At 61.5% G+C, this 20,412-nt stretch overlaps 1 protein-coding gene across 2 annotated transcripts; it reads right to left on the bottom strand.

Moving 5' to 3' along the window:
* Nucleotides 1–2,595: 2,595 nt before the first annotated feature.
* Nucleotides 2,596–18,373, bottom strand: NR2F6 (nuclear receptor subfamily 2 group F member 6). 2 transcript variants are annotated; one of them, XM_087922906.1, is made up of 5 exons: nt 18,084–18,215; nt 17,087–17,185; nt 8,647–8,741; nt 6,740–7,267; nt 2,596–4,484 (listed from the first exon to the last, which is right to left on the bottom strand). In XM_087922906.1, the coding sequence occupies exons 3-5, from the start codon at nt 8,657–8,659 to the stop codon at nt 4,210–4,212; spliced, it is 816 nt and encodes a 271-aa protein (XP_087779032.1). In that variant the 5' UTR covers nt 8,660–8,741; nt 17,087–17,185; nt 18,084–18,215; the 3' UTR covers nt 2,596–4,209. The 2 variants fall into 2 exon arrangements, with proteins under 2 accessions (XP_087779032.1, XP_087779031.1); XM_087922905.1 differs by lacking the exon at nt 17,087–17,185 and having other exon boundaries at nt 18,084–18,373.
* Between the last annotated feature and the right edge of the window lie 2,039 nt (nt 18,374–20,412).

Here is a 20,412-nt window from a genome sequence, read left to right as displayed (position 1 = left end):
ATCTATCAGCCCGGAAGGGAAAGCAGCCCCACCCAGCTGCCCCAAGTGCCAAGGTCAGACTTGGGGATGGCAATGGAAGATGGGAAGGTGCCCCCCCAACGCAGAGATGCCAGGCTGGCATCCTTCCTCCCAACTGGAGCACAAAAGCCACCCCCCAGCTGCTGATGCAGCTGGGGAGGGACAAGGACGTCTCTTCCCCCCCCCCCATCAACAAGGACCCTAAAAGGGGCAGCACAAAAACCATCTCCCGTGGAGCTGATGGGCACTGGAGTCCCACAACAGATGGGCTGGGGGGACTTCCGGTTTGCAGGGCTTCGGCGACAGGCAGGAATCCGTGATTGTGCACGGTTTCTGCCTGGGCTCGCCGCTGGAGCGTCCCGAGCCAGCTGGCTTCGGGGCTAAGCCACCCGTAGAGGTGGTGAAGAGTGGGGAGATAGCCAGCAGGGTCGAGGGGAGCCGCATCTCTCCTCCTCAGCTGGCCAAACTCCCTTTCCCGAAGGCGGTAGGAGCGGTGATCAGAAATGGCCACCTCAAAGAAGAACTCGACCGGAAAAGAATGTGCAGGAGGAAGATAAGAAGTGAAAGTTTTGGTTGACTGGGATAAAAAGCAACAACTAAGGTACCCTGGAATTTAAATTTTATAAAAGATAACGTCACTCCCAAAGAAGAGTCGGAAGCAGCGAAAGAAAGTGAAAAGGGAAAGTTTTTTTTTTTCTTCACTCTCCTTCCTCACATTGACAACAAAGAGAGCTGAACAAAAAAATCAGAAAAATCCGCTTTGGCACCAATAATTAAGCTGAAAATATAATTAAATGCCAAAGGGACAATAAAGATTTCTGGACACTAAAAAATCCTTTTTTTCTATAAGGAGGAAGGGAGAGGAAGAGAATAAGGGCAGGATTTGGAAGGAGGAGACTGCCTGGACTTCAAAAAAATGTAAAGTTAAATCTTAACAAGACTTCTAAAAAGATACATTTTAATTGGAACTTTGGAACTAAACAGCAACCTCAGGAAGAGAAAGTGAAGAAAGAAGAAAGTGTAAAAAGGAACAGCTTGTGTGTATTTGGATTGCTTGGTGACTTTGGGATTTTTGGATATTATATTTGAATGACTAAAAACAATTGGGTGGCTGTTTAAAAAAAATTCTACAATGGCATCACTTCTGGATGAACTGAAAATGGAATTTAAAAAATATAACGAAGAGACACAAGAAGGGAAGGGCTTCTTTGGCTCCGTTTTTCAATTCTTAGAAATGGCGATCTGCATCTACGAGAAACAACAAGAAAAGACTGCGCAACTAGAAGATTGGGACAAAGAAGAAGCCATCTTTAATGAACAAGTAACTCTGTCTGGGGAGGAAAGGGGAAAGCGGGGGAAGAGAATGGAGAATTTAAGACTTAAAAAAACAGCCAAAAAAGGGAAAAATAATTTGAAAAGTGGATATAAAATTGGAAAGCAACAGAAAAGGGGAATACAGAAGAGGGAAATGGAGGTGGAGAGACAGGGGGGTAAAAAGGGGAGAGAGAAGAAGAAAGGGAAGAAGGAAAGGAAGAGAAGTTACAAAGGTTTGGAGCAAGATGTAAAGAAACAGGACTTATTCAGAGATAATGGGTGAAAATTTAACTGAAAAAGGGATTCTGTGAAGGTACACAAGATTGTATTGTTATATTTGTAAAAGAAATAATGTTAGAAAATTGGAAACAACGTATGATTAAAAAGTGGGATAAAATAGTCAGTGTAATTTAGTGAAACTTTCGTGAACAAAATAAATGAAATAAAATAAATGAGAGAATTGAATTAGGAAGGAACGGGAACATTTTAATTACTCAATGTTTTATAAAATGTAAGTGAAGTGGGGGGGAATTAACTATGGAAAGTTTATAAGTGTTCCCATAGAAGTATGATACTTATCTGAAAAGTAATGTGTAAAATGTTAAGATTTAAATGAATATTAATATTAATGATAGAATTGAATTGGTATGTTGTTTTAATTATATTATACATTTAAATTTTTTTCTTTTTTAAAAATACAGTGTGTAGTTTTAGAATGTACCAAGCAGAATTCGAACGGAAGTTATGTATTATATTAAGTGTTATAATTTTAGGGGAAAGATATAAAGGCGTCATACTCCAATCAGTGATTACAGGAGAAATTTTGTTCAATGAGAGAAGACAGTAGACAGTTGAAACAGGACAGACAAAGAATATAATGTACAATGATTTGAACTGAGATGAAATAAATAAAATAAAATTAAGAAAGTTAAAAGAGGGGAGAAGCTATATAGAAAATGTAGAATAGTAATAAGATAGGGAATGGAATATAAAAATGAGCATGAACTTGAATTTGTGTCTGTACGAAGAGATGTAACCCAGGATTATGCTGCTTTCAAAAAAGATGTTTTATGTTTTGTTTGTTTATGTTTGTTTTTAAAAATCAATAAAATTAAAAAACAACAACAGATGGGCTGGGGGAGGCAACTGGCCTTTGAAGGTGGTCCTTATAGCCCCCGTCCCCTTCTGGTAGGGCCCACCCCCCTTCTTTCCCCTGGAGAGCGCCCCCCCCCCCAAAACCAGGCTAAAATAAATCACATCCAATACCCAAATATTTTTATTCCAAGCACAGAAGTGGCGCTTCCTTGATCTGGAATTTGGAGAGAGAGAGAGAGAGAAAGAGAGAGAGAGAGAGAGGAAAAGTTTGCATAGATTACAATCGGTACTTTAGACTTCCGAGACCTGAGATCGAGTCCTACCACTCTCGGCGACAAGAAAAGCCGGCCGCGTGGCCTCAGTTTCTTCTGTCAGCAAAACGGGTTTCATGGCGAATCTCCATCACGTGCTCTTTGAAGAGACCGTCGGATACACACACACACACACACACACACACAGAGACACACACACACACACACGGAGAAGGGGGAGAAGGGGGGAGCAGAGAGAAAAAAAGAGGGGGGAGGAAAAAGGCCACAAAGTGATCAAACAGATGTGAGCCGACCTGACATCCGGTGGTCACGGGACACCAGGGCGGGGAGGAGAGGGCGGCCACGTGTGGAGGGCAGGCGCATGCAGGCCAACGTTTTGCATAGCGTCTTCACAAACGTGGGAGCTGGCACAGCCTGGCATTTTGGGGGAGGGGGACAGAAATTAAAATGCGGGCAGGGGTCAGGCGAGGAAGAAGAGCAGCAAGCCTCAAATCTGCAGGGCCCACTTCCCACCCGGGGTTTCTTCAGGGGGATTCGCCCACGGGGGCCACCAACCTGCCCAACAGGCCCCGGGGAGGGAGGGAGGGGCATCGCTGGGGAAGGGCCTGGATCCAGGCCGGGGCCCGTGCCAGGACAGCCCCGCCTCTCTCGGCAACCGGCTCCCTGCCCCGTCTCTCCGTGTGGCCCTGGCTCACGGGGGGCCCCAGACCCAGCACTGCAGGGGCCACAATTCTGCCGATGCCCCCGGCTGCCCCAAGACCCGAGGGCCAGGCCCGATTTGCCCCTTCTCTTTGCTGCTTCCTCTCCAGGGATGGGAGGGCAATCTGTGGGGGGGGGGGGCACGGGGGTCCTGGGGGCAGAAACTGCATGAGGAAAGCATGCAAGTGGGGTGGGGGGGGCAGAGACCAGCTGGCCAGTCAAAAGCCTGGCACGAGGGGGCCCCTCCTTTAAGAGGCCCTTTGCAGCTGCCCCCCTCCCTCCCCCCACCCGGGGGGGGCCTTTTCAAGCGCTCTCCGCTTGCTCACCTGTTTGGGCAAGGGAGCCTCGTCCCCCCTCCCCCCCGGGGCAGAAATGAGTGAGGGGCAGTACCACGGCGGACCCTCCTGCCAGGGCTGCCCAGAGAGCTGGGGGGGGGCACCCCTGAGCCCCTGTCAAGGTGCTGATGTGAATGCTGGGAGGAACCAACCAGGAGGGGGAGGGGTCCAGAGCCCCCCTTGCCCCCCAGGCCACCTTCCTCCTCCTCCTCCTCCTCCTCTTCTGGCTGCGTTATGGCACAGAGACAGCTGGCGTGGGGCAACCTGGGAGAACCAGACGAAGCCAAGGGGTCCAACCTCTGGGGGCAGGTGAGGGTCTCTCTTGGCATTGGGGCTGGGCGGGCTCCGTTCTCGGCCGCCGAGGGGTCCCAGGCAAGCCCAAGCGCCCCTCCTCCAAAGTCTCGGTCGGGGCCAAGGGACCTCCGGGCGGCAGCCCACGGGCACAACGTCCGTCCACCACTGTCTCCTGCCCGGGTTCACTGCCCCGTCCCGTAGGGCCAGTTGAAGGAGCTGCCCGAGAGCAGCATGTCCCGGATGAGGGTCTCGATGGGCGTCTTGCCCACCAGGCGCATGAAGAAGAGCTGCGAGATGAGCGAGGCCGGGACGGCTCGCAGGGCGGGGAGCCGCAGGAGCAGCCGGCCAAAGCGCTGCGGCTGGGAGGGGTACTGCGAGCGGACGTACTCCGTCAGCGCCACCTGCGCCTTCTCCTGGAGGCTCTCCACATGCACCGGGTCCGAGAGGCCGCAGGCGTCTGCAGGAAAGGGGAAGGAGTCAGCCGGCCGCCGCGGGGGTCCCCGCCTGCCCCAACCGCCCCCCTCTGCAGTGGGCCCGAAGGCGGAAGAGTCGGGGGTCCCGGGGGTTTCGGACACACTGCCGGCCTTTCATGAACCAACTAGGGAACCGCATCAGTGCCGGTAAGGAGGGGTGTTTTCTTCATGCGGCCCCACTCCCTCCTAGCCCTGACGCCGTTACCTAGCTGGGTCACGAAATGTCTGCAAGAAAACCCCCAGGCTCGGAGCGCACCGGGGGCCCCGCCGTTGCCCCCAGAGCTCTAAATAGTCTCCTCCGTTGCTTGAATGCCCAACGGAGAGAATGGCCTTGATGGCATCTCGGAACCCAGCGCCCGCTTGCCTCCCGGTGGTTCCAGAGAGCTGGACCGGGTCAGGCCGGCCTTCCACATGGCTGGCACTGCTGATACGCTCCAGTTTCCTGCTGGAGGAAAACAGCAACCCAGGCGGCTCGGCCCTCGGGGCTTTTGGAGTGGCGTTGGCAGCCCTGGGGCACCAAGGCCTTGCCCTCCACGGCTGCCTTCCCGGGAGGGAAGAGCAAAGCGGGGGGCTTGCCGGTGCCAGTCCCAAAGCGCCGGCTGCCTCTGCCAAGGAGGGTGCCCAGCGGATGGGCCGGAGGAGATCCGGTCGCTGTCGCTGGCTGGTCTTTGCCAGGAAGGTTGCTCCCCTTCACTTCGCCCCCAAAGCCTCCGATGCAGCAGGAAAAGAGCAGTTGGGGGAAACCAAAGGAGCAGCACGCAGGGCGCCCCCTTCCCCCCGGACTGCCTTTCATCCTCTACGCTGCAGGGGGGTGAGAGAACCGCGGTTGGCAGGAGGACCCAGGAAGATGCCAAGACAAAGCCAGGAACCCCCCAGGAATCCCCCCCCCGGGCTGCCCCTGTCTTTGCCCGAAGAACAGTTGGGGGGGAGGCTGGAAAAGACCTTTGAGAAGCCCCCAAACCTTGGCCACCTTCCCGGCGGGCGGACGGGCCTTGGCAGAGACCCTTGGTGCACCTCCTCCCTTTGGCCACAGGGTGTCGCTGTTGCACACCCCATCCCCTTCCTCCCCACCCCGGTCCAGGCTCCCATGGGGGGCGTTGAGGGAGCCCCCCAAAGAAGCTCCCCGCTCCCCCCCCCAGGGCGACCCTCCTTCCTTTGGGCTTTCAGCTCAGCCAGAGCTCTCCAAACTCGGCCCCTGTAAGACTGGTGGACTTCAACTCCCAGAATCCCCCCAGCCAGCATAGGTAATTCTGGGCGCTGAAGCCCACCCGCCTTACAGGGGCCGAGTGTGGGGACCTCTGAGCTAGAGCAAAGTGCAAACTGCAAAACGAGGCTGCAGGTTGAGGCTTCTCCTTTTCCGAACCGGCCAAACTCGGTGGTGGCCTCTCCAACCGATCGGCATAGAGCTGGAAGGGACCTTCGAGGTCTTCTAGTCCAGCCCTGTACAATTTCAGACAGGTGGCTCTCCAGTCCCTTTGGACGCCCCCCCAAATCCTCCTCCTCTCTGGGCTGCCAGACTCCATTCCTGACTCAACGCCTTTCGTCTCTTTCTGTCTCCAGGCCTTCCATCGTCCGGCCTGCCCTGCCCAGGCGCCTGCGGACTCCTGAAGTGACCTGCTTTAGGACCGGTCCTTGTGGTCATAAGTCGAGGAATAGCCGCCCTCCTCCTGGAGGAGAGCCCTGCCTGCCTTCCCTCCCTCGCCAGGTGCCAAGGCGGGCCCTGCCCAGACCCCCCCTGGCCAGCGGCCTCTGCCCTCGGGGCCCGGCCTGGCCCCTCCTCTCCTCATCTGGCGGAGGGCCAGCCCAAGCCCAACGGGCTCTCAGGTTGTCCTCGACTTACAACAGGCTTCATTTAGTGACTGTTCGTGGGCTCTGAAGAAAGCAACCAACGACCGCTGTTCACCCTTTACAACCGCTGCAGCTTCCCGGGATCAAAATCCAGGCCCCCGGCCCCTGACTCACTGTTACAACGGTCGCAGGCTCCTGGGGTTCTGCGATCCCCTTTTGGGAAGTTGGAGCTGGAAGGTCGTAAAGTGAGGCAAACCAACTTAACAACTGTCTGACTTAGCCATGGGAATTTCGCGCTCAACGGCGGTTGTAAGTCGAGGACTAGCTGTGCTGGGGGAGCGCGGAGTCTGGCCCGGGAGGGAGCGGGGGTCTCTCTCTCTCTCTCCCCCACCCCCCGCGCAGAGAGCCTGCGCCATGCCCGACGCCCGTGGGGGGGGGGGGAAGCGCTGACCTGGCGTGAAGAGGGCGATGGCCTTGAGGCAGCTGAACTCGGCCGAGTCCACCTGCAGCCGGCTGAGCTTCTCCACCTGGTCCTGGAAGACGCGGATCTGGTCCATGAAGGAGACCACCCGGTCGGCGGACATGGGGGCGGCGTGGAAGCCGGCCGCAGCCAGCAGGGGCGCCATGTGGAGGGGCAGGGCCGACTGGGCGGCGTTCAGCACGAAGAGCTCGCTCCAGCTGAGCCGCAGCAGCGCCACCTGGTCCGAGACGGGCAGCTCCGGGAAGAAGGGGATGTTGCGTGCCCACTCGACCGTGCTGAAGAGCAGCCGGGCGGCCAGCTCACAGATGTTGTCGATGCCCATCACGCTGCCCCCCTGCTGGGCGTACTGGGAGCTGAAGCGGGCGCTGGGATAGGGCTCGGCCCGCAGCAGCTGCGAGATCAGCTCTGAGACCGGCTGCCCATTGTAGTAGTCTCCGCTCTGCACGGCGTTGGGGCTGGCGCTGGCGTGGCTGGGCGGGATCCGGCCCCTCTGGACGGCTGGAGGGAGGGAGGGAGAGGGCAGGTCAACGGGTGAGGCAGCGCCGGGACCTTCCCCGCTCCCAGCAAGGCTGTGAAGGCGCCCTTTGCCCGCCCCCCCCCTTGGCATCGGGGGGGGGGGGCAGAGCCTGCTGAGGCGTGCCCGGGAAAGGTGCCAGGGCCCCAGGCCACCTGCGCCTCTCCCAGCTGTGACCTCTGCCCCAGCCGGGTCACGTGAGCCCCCTCCCCGCCCCAGCCCCGCAGGGGCCGTGCCCTCCCAGCCGGCCTGCTCAACCGGTCCTCCCCTGGCAGAGCCGGGCCCTTCCGCCCCTTGGCCTCCGCTCACCAACTGGTCCTCAAAGGTACACTGCTCCTAAGTGAGGAGGCTCTGCCGGGAGGAGGAGGAGGAAGAGGAGAAGGAGGAGTTGTTCCCCCTCTCGGCTTTGGAATTCTCTTCTGCAACGTGGTGCCCCTCCCCCCGCTACAGGGGGGAGGGCTGGGAGCAGCCAGAGGACCCTGATTGGACTTCCGGCTCCATGCTGGGGTCAGATCAGGGTCCCAAAGCCTGTTGGGGGCCCCACCGTCCCACTGGCTCTCCACCCTGAGCTGCCCTCGCCCCATCCAGTCCCCCAACAGGGGGTCCCTGCCCAGAAGGGGCGGGAGGGAGGAGGGGGCAGCCTGCAGACAGACCCCCTTTGCCATCACCATCATGCCGAATTTCAGACGGGGGGCAGGCGGGGGTGGATTGCAATCCGGGTGTGGTGGGGGCAGGGGCATCGCCCTCTAGGCAGCGGCTTCTGGGCCCCCTCTGGCCAGGCGAGGGGGCACAGGTGTGTCCGGGCACGAGGCTGGCTGGGGCTCCTCAGCCGGTCTGACTTCATTCCCGGAGGGCGGGGGGAGAGGCCTGTCCCGGCTTGTCCGAGGAGCAAAGGCGGGAGAAGGTTGGGCTGCCCGGTTGGCGCCGGCTCCTCTGGCGCTCCAGTGCTGTTGGGGGTGGAGGTTGCAGGGGAGGGCAGGGGGTTCAGCTGGGCATGGAGCCAGGACGGACCTCCCCGTTCCACCCTGAGCTGGAGAACTGGGGAGGGCATGAAGGGTCTGGAAGTCCAGTCAGGGCCTGAAAGCCCCTCCCCACTTTACAGAGACAAAAGGCCGCCCTCTACTGGCGGGGTCTGGAACTGCAGCCTCCCCAGAGAGCCCTCGTGGGGGGAGTTAGTCCAATTGGGAGTCCTGGGGGGGTAAGGGGGTCTCCAGCATGGCTCTGCCTGGCCCCAGGCGGCCTTTGACCCCAATGCCCCCTCCTCCTCCTCTCTCTGGCTCCAGCTCCCTTGGGAGTAGCAGGTGTCCCCCCCACGCCTGCCTTTGAGCCCCCCGAGTGACCCCCTCCCGCTGGCCAGCCTCACCTTCCTTCCTCATGCCGACACAGAAGCACTTCTTCAGCCGGCAGTATTGGCATTGGTTGCGGTGATGCTGGTCGATCTGGCAGTCCCGGTTGGACCTGCAGGGGGAGAGCAGAGAAGCGGCCTCAACCCCTCCCCCCTCGCAAGGAGGGCTCCCCCCCCAGGACCCCCCCCCCGGAAGCGCTGGGGGCTCCATCCCGGGAGGCTCTGAAGGAGAGACTGGGCAGCCTCTTGTCCGGGATGGCCGAAGGTCTCCTGACTGGGTGGGGGAGCGGGGTTGGTCTAGAAGGCCTCCAAGGGGCCCTTCCAGCTCCATCATTCAGTTGACCCCCCAAACACAGCAGGGCAGGAGAGGAATGGGGGGATGGATGGATGGGTAGAAGGGAAGGGGGGAGGAAAGAAGGGAGGGAGGGAGAAGGGGAGAGGAAAGGAAGAGAGGGGAGGGAAGGAAGGAAGGAAAGGAGGGAGGAAGGAAGGAAGGAAGGAAGGAAGGGAGGGAGGGAGGGAGGGAGAAGAGAAGAAATAAGGAAGGGAGGAAGGAAAGGAGGAAGGAAGGAAGGAAGGAAGGAACGAAGGAAGGAACGAAGGAAGGAACGAAGGAAAGGAGGAAGGAAGGAAGGAACGAAGGAACGAAGGAAGGAACGAAGGAAGGAAGGAAAGGAGGAAGGAAGGAAGGAAGGAAGGAAGGAAAGGAGGAAGGAAGGAAAGAAGGAAGGAAGGAAGGAAAGGAGGAAGGAAGGAAGGAAAGGAGGAAGGAAGGAAAGAAGGAAGGAAGGAAGGAAGGAAAGGAGGAAGGAAGGAAGGAAGGAAGGAAGGAAGGAAGGAAGGAAAGGAGGAAGGAAGGAAGGAAGGAAGGAAGGAAGGAAGGAAGGAAGGAAGGAAGGAAGGAAGGAAAGAAGGTGGAAGGAAGGAAGGAAAGGGAAGGGATGGGATGGTGGAGAAGGAGGAAGAGAGGAAAGAAAGAAGGCTGAGAGAGGAAGGAAAGGAGGAAGGAAGGAAGGGAGAAGCGCTGGACTCCAAACACTCAGCTCAGCCTCTCCTTCCAGCAGTGCACCATGGAGCCCGGAGTTTCATGGCCAGGAAGGAGCACAGTCACCCCCCCTCCCTAAGCCCCCCCTTCCCTCTGGGCAGCTGCTTAGACCAGGGACGTCCCACCTGGAGGACTTCAACTCCCAGAATCCCCCAGCCAAGCGAGTTGGGGTCCCCCAGCCTTAAAGCTGCCCAGGTGGGTCAAGCCCCCCCCCCCCGGCTGAGACAGTGCGGGGTGGGGGGGCTATAAAGGCCCCCCATCGCCTGACCGGAAGGTTTGGGCTCAGTCCTGCATCTCCCCAAAAGCCATCAAAAGCCCCCCCCCAACCTTCCACTGGGGAGAGGCCTTGACCCCCCCAAAGGGGGCTGACTTAGACGGGGGCTGCTTGAAGCGGATCCTTGAACCGCCAAGCAGGATTTGGACAGGGGATACCTAGAGAGCATCCAGCTGGATGGGCCATGCTGAGGGGGGTCTAGAGGGGGCTCCACCCCCACCCACCCCATGGCATGGCTGGTGATGCTTGAGGGTCAGTTAAGGGACTACAATGCCCATCGCTGGGCAGGAAAGAGAGGCAGGCCATTCCTCCCCATGGAGGGGGCCTTGGCTAGCCCCCCCCCCCGTCTCGTCCACCAGCCTCCCAGGTGTGCAAAGGGGGCCGGCCGGCTGACCCCTCCCCTTAGGGGGCAGGGGTGGGGGGCCAAAGAGCCTGCTTCCAATCAGGAGGGGGCACTGTGACCGCTGGGCTGGGGGTGGGGGGAGTGGCCACGGGGGGTCAGAATCTGCAGCCCCTCCCAACCCCGCGACCTCCCTGCTCCAAAGCCAGCCCCCGCCCCCAAGGCCCAAGGGAGCCAGGAGGAATTCCAGCCACTTCCTCCCTTGGCCCGGGCAGGAGCAGTGGGGAGGGGCTGTGGGGAGGGGGAGCCCCAGAGGGGAGGGGTGGGGGTGTCTGGGTGGGGTGGGGTGTCTCCCAGGCGAGGAGGGCAGACTCTGCTCCAGACCTCTGGGGGCCCCCTTGCAAAGCTTGTGGGAGGGCCGGGCGGGGGGCTGTGGGGGGCAGGAAGCTGCTGCTGACCAGGTGGACCCTCCCCTTCCTTTCTCGGGAGGGGCAACCCAGGAGCGGCCTCCCCCGCACCCCCGGCACAAACTCCTTGGGGTTCTTCCCCCCACATTCCCCCCCATGCAAAGTTGGCCTTTGGCCCCTCCCTCCCTGTCCCTCCCCGCGAGGGTCCCGCCTGCGGCAGGGGGGCTCCCAGGGCTTTCCTCTGCCTTTCGTTCTTCCCTACCACCCTGGGGATCACCCGGTGGCATCCCATCCAAAGACGAAGCAGGCCTAATCCCAACTTCCAAGCCTCGTCCCTGCTGGGCCGAATGCAGGCAGTGCTTCACTTAATGACCCCCGGGGAGCCCAACATTTATCTTGCTAAGCGAGACCGTCCTTAAGTGAGTTTCACCGCATTTCACGACCTTCTTGCCACCGTTAAGTGGATCACCTGCCTTCCCCCACTGACTGTGGCCTTCAGAGGGCCGCTAAAGGGGATCCCATGACCGTCGTAAGTGTGAGCCAGTGGCCGAGCATCTGAACTTGGATCATGTGACCAGGGGAGGCCGCAACGGTCATAAGCGTGAAGAACGGTCATAAGCCACTGCGGTAAATCTGAACAGTCACTAAATGAATGGCTGTGACTCAAGGACTAGCGGCCCAAGAAAGGAGGGCTGTGCCCAGTGGCAGGGATGGGGGGGCAGCTAGGAGGGCAGGACCTGCACTCAGGACCCTAACAGCCCCCCCCCCCCAGCCAAGACCAGGCTGAAAACTGCCCCCCCCGGCCGACCCCCCCACTTAGAAACCGTCTTTTCTGCTCTCCCCCCCCCGGCTCAACTGTTTCGAGGACCCCCCCAGGGCATTAAAGGGGCTGTACGAAGTTGAGCCCGGAAGATGGGGGTCTCCCAGGACCTACCCCCCCCAAGAGGCACCCCAGCTGCTCTGCTTAATGACCGACAGGCTCACTTAAGGGGAGGAAGGGGGGCACAGAAAGGCCAGCTGAGGGGCTCCCAGGCGAAAGCCCCAATGGGGAGGGGCGTGGGGGAGGGGCTTCGCCTCAGGGGGCCCCCTCCAGCCCCATCTGAACCCCGAACCCCCTGCCCCCCACCCTCAAGGCCCCTCCCCTCAGACCTAAGCCCCCGCCCACCAATTGTACATCTATGACCTCCCCCCTCCCTGCTCCTCCTCTGCCCCTCCCTCCAAGGAAGGCCTGGCAGGGCCGGAGCAGGCTGAGCACCATGGACTTTGGAGTGCCGGGACGCTCACCCAGCAGCTGCACATGGTTCTCACCCCCCACACACAGACCCCCCCACCCCTGCAGGCTTGGAAAGCCCCCAGGAGGAGCTGTGGGGGGTCCGGCTGCAGGGGGGAGGAAGATCCAGCCGCCCCCCATGGGCCCCCTCCCCCATGAGGGATTCCCCAGGAAGAGCCGGCCCCTCCCCTCCCCTCCCTCAGCCCGGGTTCAAGGGGACGGAGCCAGCCAGCTATTATGGTCTGGGCAACAGCCCCCTCCCCCCCCAACAGAGAAAGAGGGGGGGCACAATCCTCTGGGGAACCAGATCCAGGGGCCGAAAGGGAGCTGGGGCGCTTCGTTTCCCCCGTTCAAGGTTACGTCACCTCTGACTTGTGACCCTTTTTCACACTTATGACCACTTGCAGCCTCTCCACGCTCAGGCAATCCCAATGAGGAGAGCGGGCCAGGGACTCGTGTTTATGACGGTCGCAACTCTCCCCAGCTCCCAGGCTCCCCCCCCCCCTTTGGTGCCCTTCCAACAAAGTCAGGGGAGGAGCCGGATTCCCTGAACAACGGTGGCCAAAACGGTCGTACAATGGGGCGAAACTCACTTAACGACCGTCTCACTTACCAACACAGGCTTTGGGCTCAGTTGTGGTCGTAAGACTCCCATGGGGAGGTGGATGGAAGGGGGGGGCTGGCCATCACTTAGGAGGGGGGGGGTCTCCCTCACCGTGAAGGGGGGAGGGGCTCCGCTGGGGGCAAATGAGCGGATGGGGGGGAGCCCCAGGGCGCCCCTCCTCCTTCCTCCGCAGGGGGCTAATGAGCTCATTAGCGCAGCCAATTAGAGGCCGGCCGATGGGCTCTAAAGAGGCCAACCAGCCCAGCCCAGAATCCCAGCGCCAGGCCGGCTCCAGCTGGGCAGGAGGAGAAAAGCCGCTAAGCTGCCTCCCTTGGGCTGGAAAAGGCAGCCGGCCCTCCCCCCCCCCCGCCCCCCCCTGCCCGGGGTTTATTGGGGGTGGGGGGTGGGCTGGGGGGCATAGAGGAGGAGGAGGAGGAGGAGGAGGAGGAAGGCAAGGGCCGCCCTGCCTGGGGAAGGGAGGGGGGAGAGGGAAGGCTGGCGCTCTCTCAGCGCATGCGGGCGAAGGGAGGAGGCCGTGACCGGCTGGGCTGGTTCAGCAGCGGGGAAAGTCGTAAAACTTAGAGCAAGGAGAGAGAGAGAGAGAGAGAGAGAAGGGGACAAAGAGAGAGGGGGAGAGAGGGAAGGAGAGAGAAAGGGAGAAAAAGAGAGGAGGAAAGAGAAAGGAGAGAAAGAGAAAGGGAAAAAGAGGAGTGGGAGAAAGAGAGAGGGAAAGAGAGAGAGGGAGGGGGAAGAGAGAGAAAGGGAAAGAGAAAGGGAAAGAAAGGGAGAGAGAGGGGGAGAAAGAGAAGGAGAGAGAAAGAGAGAGGGGGAAAGAGAGGGAGAAAGGGAAAGAGAGAGGGAGAGAAAGGGAGAAAGAGAGAAAAAGAGAGAGAAGGAAAGAGAAAAAGGGAGAGAAAGAGAAAGGGAAAAAGAGGAGTGGGAGAAAGAGACAGAGGAAGGGGGAAGAGAGAGGGAGAGAAAGAGAAGGAAAGAGAAACAGAAAGAGAGAGAGGGAGGGGAGAAGGGGAAAGAGAGGGAAAGGGAGAAAGAGGAGTGGGAGAAAGAGAGAAAGAGCGAAGGAAAGAGAAAGAGGTAGAGAAAGAGAAAGGGAAAAAGAGGAGTGGGAGAAAGAGAGAGGGAAAGAGAGAGAGGGGGAAGAGAGAGGGAGGGGTCTTAATTAAGGCTAAATTAAGCAGAGGGGGAGAGAACCAATTTGGGGGCAAATGGCGTTTTCAGAGCCCTCGGAGAGGCCGGTGTGGGGGTGCCCGTTTGCCAGCCTCAGGGGTGCCCCTCCTGGGTAACCGGGGGCTCTTCCAAGGGTCTCTTGGCCAACAGCTGCCTCATTTGGGGCAGGGAAAAGGGGGCATGCCAATCACGGGGGTGGGGGAGGGACCAGTGCCAAGGGCGGGGCATTCATCCCCCCCATTCATTCCCTGGGATGTTCCTGGCCAGGCGAGCCCCCTTTTCAGGGGAGTGAAAGAGCTAGTGACCCCCAGGCCCGATCCTGAGCTCAGCAGATATTGGGGGCTTCTTCCCTCCCAAGCATCCCCGCACTGTCCAAAGACCCCCTCCCCAAAAGAGAGGGAAGAACCATCCACGGACGCCCTGCAAGCAAGGCCTCCCAGGCTGGCCTCCAAGGGCCAACGCAGCCCATATACATGCCCAGAAGGTCCCCTGGCAAACAGGCCAGCCGGGCGGGGGTCCCGGGGCTGCCCCTCCTCCCGCCCCCTAAGAGGGGCCGGATTGGCTCCCAGGGTCTCGGGGGGGGGCACCGTCCCCAGGCGCCACAATGCATCGCCCCTCCCTCGCAGGGACCAAGTCGAAACGTATTTCAGGGGTTTATATTTCCTGTTTCTGGCCTGTCCGTCTCCCTCTGAGTGACAGGTATGTTCTTTATAATATAATGCAGGGGTCTCCAACCTCGGCCCCTTTAAGACCTGGGGACTTCAACTCCCAGAATTCCCCAGCCAGCAAAGCCTTAAAGGGGCCGAGGTTGGAGACCCCTGACCGAACGGAGCCAATATCCTCAGGTACATGCCGCATGTATGCAGAGAGTTCTCGACTTACAACAGTTCATTTAGTGGCCATTCGAAGTTACCACGGCACTGAAAAAAAGGAACACGACTGTTTTTCACACTTATGACCGTCGCAGCCTCCCCAAGCCCACGGGATCAAAATTCAGACGTTTGGCCACTGATTCGTATTTACAACGGTCACCGTGTCCTGAGGGTGTGTGATGCGATCCCCTTTTTCCGGCTTCCTTGATAAGGAATGTCTGTGGGGGGGAGCCATATTTGCTTAACGACCGTAAGGCTAATTGTTAACAAGGGATTCACTTAACAACCATGGCCAAGAGGGCCATAAAATGCGGCTCAAACACTCACTGAACAACTGTCTCGCTTAGCGTCAGAAATTCTGGGCACAACTGTAAGTCGAGGACCGCCTGTCTGTCTCGAAAAGCTTTGAATAAACCCCAAATCAAAGCGGCCCCCCCTTTCAGGCACGGAGGGAAAAACATTTGACCTTGTCCACTAAAATCACTCTGTGTGTGTGTGTGTGTGTGTGTGTGTGTGTGTGTGAGTGTGTGTGTGAAAGGCACTTCTGGGTGAGGTTTTATGGGTCCGGGGGGGATGGGGGGGGCTGCCCACCTGCCACCTTCCCTGACTGGACAAATGACCAAACCAGCCAACCAACTTCCAAGAAGAGCTGCCGGCTGCCACCGGTCAGAAATGGTGTAGGGTCTCCTGCTAGGGTGGGGTGGGGGTGGGGGTTGGACTAGATGACCACCAAGGTCCCTTCTGACTCTATTACTCTATAATCTGACATGCCCCAAACAGCTCATCTCCCCCCACCCCCCCGGCCAGGACGCCTCAATAATTTAAAGGCCAAGCCCCCCCCCCCCCAAGGGAACTGGAGCCACCTCTATTTTAAGAGACTTGCAACACATCACCTAATTTCTCACAAACACACAAACACACACACTTTGCAAGTTGCAGGTGATTCATCCACAGGTTGGGGGGAAGGTTAAACGTCCCGCTTGGCTGCAGGATTCACCAGAGGGATGCGGGGGAAGCCAACTGCCCCACCCCTGCACTAAAGACCCGGATAGTTGTGGCAAAAAGCCAGCCGCGTTTGGGAATTTGGCCAATTCTGACCTGTTTGGGGAGGGGCGGGGCCCAAAGCACCCCTCCCTTCCCCACCTATGCCCCCCACCCCCATTTCCATCTGGGGGGGGGGTGAGTTTTCCTCCAAACGGAGATGCTGGATGGCTGCTGGGTGGCCCTCAGAGAGGATACCAGGAGAGGGGGGATTCGCACAGACACCCCCCCTTCTGCACTGCCCCTCCCCCAAAGGGTATGTGGGGGGGGGGAGAGAAGCTGTTTTTCTGCATCCCCTTTTCTTCCAACCTTCCTCCCCCCCCCCAGGCAGGCGGGGCAGGCAGAGCTTCTTCGGCCGAAGGGGCATCGCTTGGCAGCTTTGCCTTCTGTGCCTGCAACCTGGGCTGGGCATCGGCCTGGGGGTCGCCCCCCCCAACTGGGCACAAGGAGGCACAAAGGGCTGGCCCGTCTAGGTGGGCCAAGCATGACCAAGAGGGCCCCCATCCAGAGCCCCTCCCCCCCAGAAAGCAAAAGAGTGGGGAGAGGGAAAGGGGGGGCAGGAGCCCCCTGCCCTGGAAACAGCACAGCTGGAGAAGTGTGCCCATTGCTTTCTGTGGGGGGGGGGTGCATAAATGCCCGTAGGGAAAACTGCCCAGCTGTGAGGCATCTGGAGAACTTTGACCCCCCCCCCAGACGAGATCCTCCTTCTCCCTCCTTCCTTGGGCCCCAACCTGCCCCCCCCCCCCAAGGAAAACAGGCCCTTCCCCCAGGAGACTGACCAGGCCTTAGCAGAGCACTGCCCTGTGTCCAGAGAGTGGGTGGCGAGGGCGAGTCCAGGGCAAAGCAGCAGCACCCTGGGAAGGCCAGGCAGACAGACCAAGCCTTCAGGCCGATCCCTGCCTCATGAGGACTAGCGTCTTCCAGAATCAGAGGCAGGGGGCTTCTGGGGAGCAGGAGGCCAGGCGGGCTCTGGAGGGGCACGGCGGAGGCACAGGGGCAATTCAAGAGCTTGAAAGCGGCCTCTGTGCCACCAGGTCCCCCTCCAGGGCCACAGAAGCCACTCAAGAGGAGCCACAGGTTGACCGGGTGGGACAGCGGTCCTTCCTTGGGGCAGGGCGCAGCAGCCGAGGCCCGGAGGGGAGGGCAGGCCGGGGCTGCAGGGGCCCGATGCCGACAGGGGCCCTTCCAGGCAGGGGCCCTTCCTATTAATTCACCCCCAAAGGCCCAGCCCAGAAGAAGTGTGGCCCCCACTGTCTCCAAGGAGGGAAAGTGTTTGTGTGCGACGGCTTTGGAGGTTGCTGCGCCTCCCTTGAGACTCACACCATGAGGACTGGAAACTTGGAAGGAGGTAGGCAGTCATTGCCAATCCAGGGGCAATCAGATGTCAGGCCAACAGACACACACACAGACACACACACACCTTGGTCAGGGAGCATGAAAAGGCCGCTAGGAAAGCGAGGAGAAAACGGGTTCCTGTGCATAATGAGAACTAGCACCTTAGCTTCACCACAAGTTTGATCTGCAATTTACATTGTGGTCGGGGTCTCAGAAACCTCTGAAGGGGGTCTGTGGGCAGGAGAGAGCAGGCCAGTGGGGGGGGATGTCCAGAGCCCCAGCCTCACACGGGACCCCACTCAATCCTCCCACCTCCCCAGGGACCCTTGGGGGGGGCTGGGGGGCCCAGGTGGCCCAATTTTGACCATCTAAGGCAGAAGCCTCTGAACTGCGCCAAACCGCCAGTCCTGATGGCCCCCCAGAGTCCGGAGGCCCCAGGCAAACCCCACAGCTGGGCGGCTTCCTTGGCTCCGGGCTCGGCTGCCCCCAGAAGGCCCGGAGACCAGGCGAGGCCCCTCCGGTGGGCCCAGCAGGGACCCTTCCCAGCCAAGCCGGCCCGGTCCCCAGGGCGCCAGCCCCGCGGGGCCTCCGGGGCCGACGAGGAGGCAGGCGGGACCCCACGCAACCTGCGGCACCGGCAGCTCCACGTGGCCCAGCCGGGCGGCAGGTGCGGCCGGGCGAAGCACCTGCACCTCCGGGCAGAGGCGCCGCGGGATCCCGGGGGTCGCTGGCTCCGGAGACCGCGCGCCGCCACGGCCGCCCCTCCGCCCGCGAAGCCCCCGGGGAGGACCGGCCATTCCGGGAGCCTCCCCGCCCCCGCGGCCCTCCACCCGCCGGGATCGACCCCCGGGAAGGGCGCAGGGGAGGCCGCCTCGCCCCCACCCTCCCCGGCCCTCCGCCGCAGCCCCCGCGCCGCCGCTCCTCCAGGCCGGCGGCGGGAGGGGGCGGCCTTTCGCGGCCTCGCCGCCGCCGCAGAGCCCGCCGGCCTCCCTCCCTCCCTCCCTCCCTGGGCAGCGGCGCGGCCTGGCCGGCGGGGCCCCGGGGAGCGGCCCCTCCGCCCCCTGCCCCCCCGCCCCGCGCACCTGCAGGTGTAGCTGAGGTTGCGGCGGATGCTGCGCTTGAAGAAGCTCTTGCAGCCCTCGCAGGTGAAGACGCCGTAGTGCTTCCCGCTCGACTTGTCCCCGCAGACCACGCAGTCCACGGGCGCCGCCCCCGCCTTCTCCTCCTCGCCCCCGCCGCCCCCGCCGCGCTCCGGGTCGCCGGGCGGGGAGGCCGAGTCGTCCTCGGCGGGGCGCGGGTAGCCCTTCTCCAGGCCGTTGCTCTCCCGCCGCCGCCGCCCGCCGCCTCGCCCCAGCCCCCGGTCACCATGGCCATAGCGGCGGGGCGCGGCCGGGGGCGCCGGGGACTCCGCCCGGCCGCCCTGCTGCTGCTGCGGCGGCGGCGGCGGCGGCTGGTGCTCCCGCGCCGGACGGGCTTCGGCGGGGCCGGGCGGCGAGGGATCCCGGCCGGGGCGGCGAGCCAAAGTTGGGGCGGGCCGGCTGGGGCGCGGGCGGGCGGGCGCGGCTGCTGCCGAAGTTGGCCGGACGGCAGGCGAGTCCCGGCGGCGCCGCCCCCGCCGCTTCCCCGCCGACGGCCGGCCGAGAGGGGCGCCTAGCAGCGCGGCGGGTCCGGGGGCGCCGGGCGGGAGGCGGCGGCGGCGGCTCGTCCCGGGCGCCCATGGCCGGGCGGGCGGGCGGCGATGGGGGTCCCGGCCGGCCGCTCTCAGCGCATCGCGGCGGCGGCGGCGGCGGCGGCGCAAAGTTCAGGGCCGCGCGGGCTCCGGCTGCAGCCCCGCCGCGCACAGCTCTCCTCCTCCTCCTCCTCCTCCGCCTGCCTGCCTGCTTGCCTGCCTGGCTGCTCGCTCGCTCCTCCCTCGCCGGCCCTCCCCTTCCGCCTGCCCGCCAGCCCGCTCGCCTGGGCCGCCTCCCGCTCCGGCCGCCGCTTCCTGCCCGCGCTCCGCGCAGCTGCCCTGGCCGGAGGAGGCGGCCTCTGAGCGCGTGCAGAGCGCCCTCCGCCGGCCTCTCCAGGCGGCCCGCGCGCAGCTCTGCCCGGCTGGGGATGATGGGGCCGAAGCCCAGGAGCCCCGGGAGGGGGCCGCTCGGCGGGGCTTCCGGAGCCGCCGACCCATGGCTCCCGTCCCCCCACAGACCCCTGGGCTCCTTCCCGGGGACTCCGGGCCGCTTCAGCCGGGGGCTGCTCGGAACAGCCAGGGACCCCGAAGGCCCTGCGGAGGAGTTTCCTGGGGGCAGGAAGGTGCGACTTCTGCTTGTAACCCTGTCGCGGCTTCCCTGGAGGGAGGCAGGTGGGCGCAGAGTCTCGGGCTGGGGGTCCCGGCCAGGTGGGCCAAGCTCTTTTCGGAGCCAGAGGGAGGCTGTGCAAACAACCCCCCGCCCCCCCCTACGGCGCTTGTCTGCCCAGGTCATGCGGGGCAGGAGGAGGAACCCCCAGGGCAGGGGGGCGTGGGGCCTTTCCTGGCCGAGTGAAAGGGGTGCCAGGTGGGGGCTCAAGGGCCTTGTGGGAGAAACCCCCCCCCCCAAGAAGCACTCCTGACACCAACTTGTGGGCATTGAAAGCATTTCCGGTCAGAGGTGTGGGGGGGGGGTCTGCCAATGCTTCCGGCAGTCCGGCCAAAGGAAGGCCTCCCTCCCTGCCCCCCAGGCGCCCTTGCCCCCCCCCCCACCTGCCCAGGGCAGGCCCCATTTGTGGGTGCAGCCAGACTGGTCCCCACCAGCACCTGTGGCAGCTCAAAGGAGCCCTGGGGGAGACCCGGCCTTGGGCAGAGCAGGCTGGGCCCAAAGTCAACCACGGGGGGCGGCTCCCACGTCACGGGAGCACAGCTGTAGTGGGGGGTCCAGGGGTCAGTGGGTCACAGAGCGCAGGGGGCCACCGAGGCAGGTTTAGCTCTCCGGGATGCCTCACTGACACCCCGCCCCAGGCTCACCCCCCCCAAAGTATCCGTTTTGGGGAACTTCTGCTGATCTCGTCTTGGGCCCATTCACACATCGAGAAGGTGCCCCCCCGCCCCCCAGCTGGGAAGGCTCCTCGGGGCCTCTTGCCAGGCTGTGAAGGGCGACCCACAACTGGCGCGGTTCCTGCCTTGTCCTTCCTTCCGAGACCCCGGGGGAATCCGGAGAATGGAAGCCTGCACCCCTTGAAGTTACCAAGGTTGAAAACAGCACGGAGAGGGAGGAGTAACTTAGTAGTAGCCAAATATTCCAAACAGCCTGCGAGCACCTTCCATGAGTCATAAATACGATGAAAAGCTCCAGCGCTTTTCCTCGGAGACCAGGATTGGCTGGAGAGACAGGATTGAAATTGGGGTGTGTGGAGAAGGGAAGGAAGGGGGGAAGAAATGTGGGTTATACGTAACCC

This window comes from Pseudonaja textilis, chromosome 1, assembly GCF_049901715.1.
Source record: "Pseudonaja textilis isolate UNSWEBS1 chromosome 1, rPseTex1.2, whole genome shotgun sequence".
Taxonomy (NCBI): domain Eukaryota; kingdom Metazoa; phylum Chordata; class Lepidosauria; order Squamata; family Elapidae; genus Pseudonaja; species Pseudonaja textilis.
The sequence above is the reverse complement of the archived record's forward strand: the minus strand, read 5'-3'. Positions and strand labels throughout refer to the sequence as shown.

Coding starts and splice junctions, on each gene's coding strand:
- NR2F6 (XM_087922905.1), bottom strand. Junction 4,485..6,739: donor CATCGCCCTCTTCACGCCAG/GTCAGCGCTTCC, acceptor CCTTTCCTGCAG/ACGCCTGCGGCCTCTCGGAC.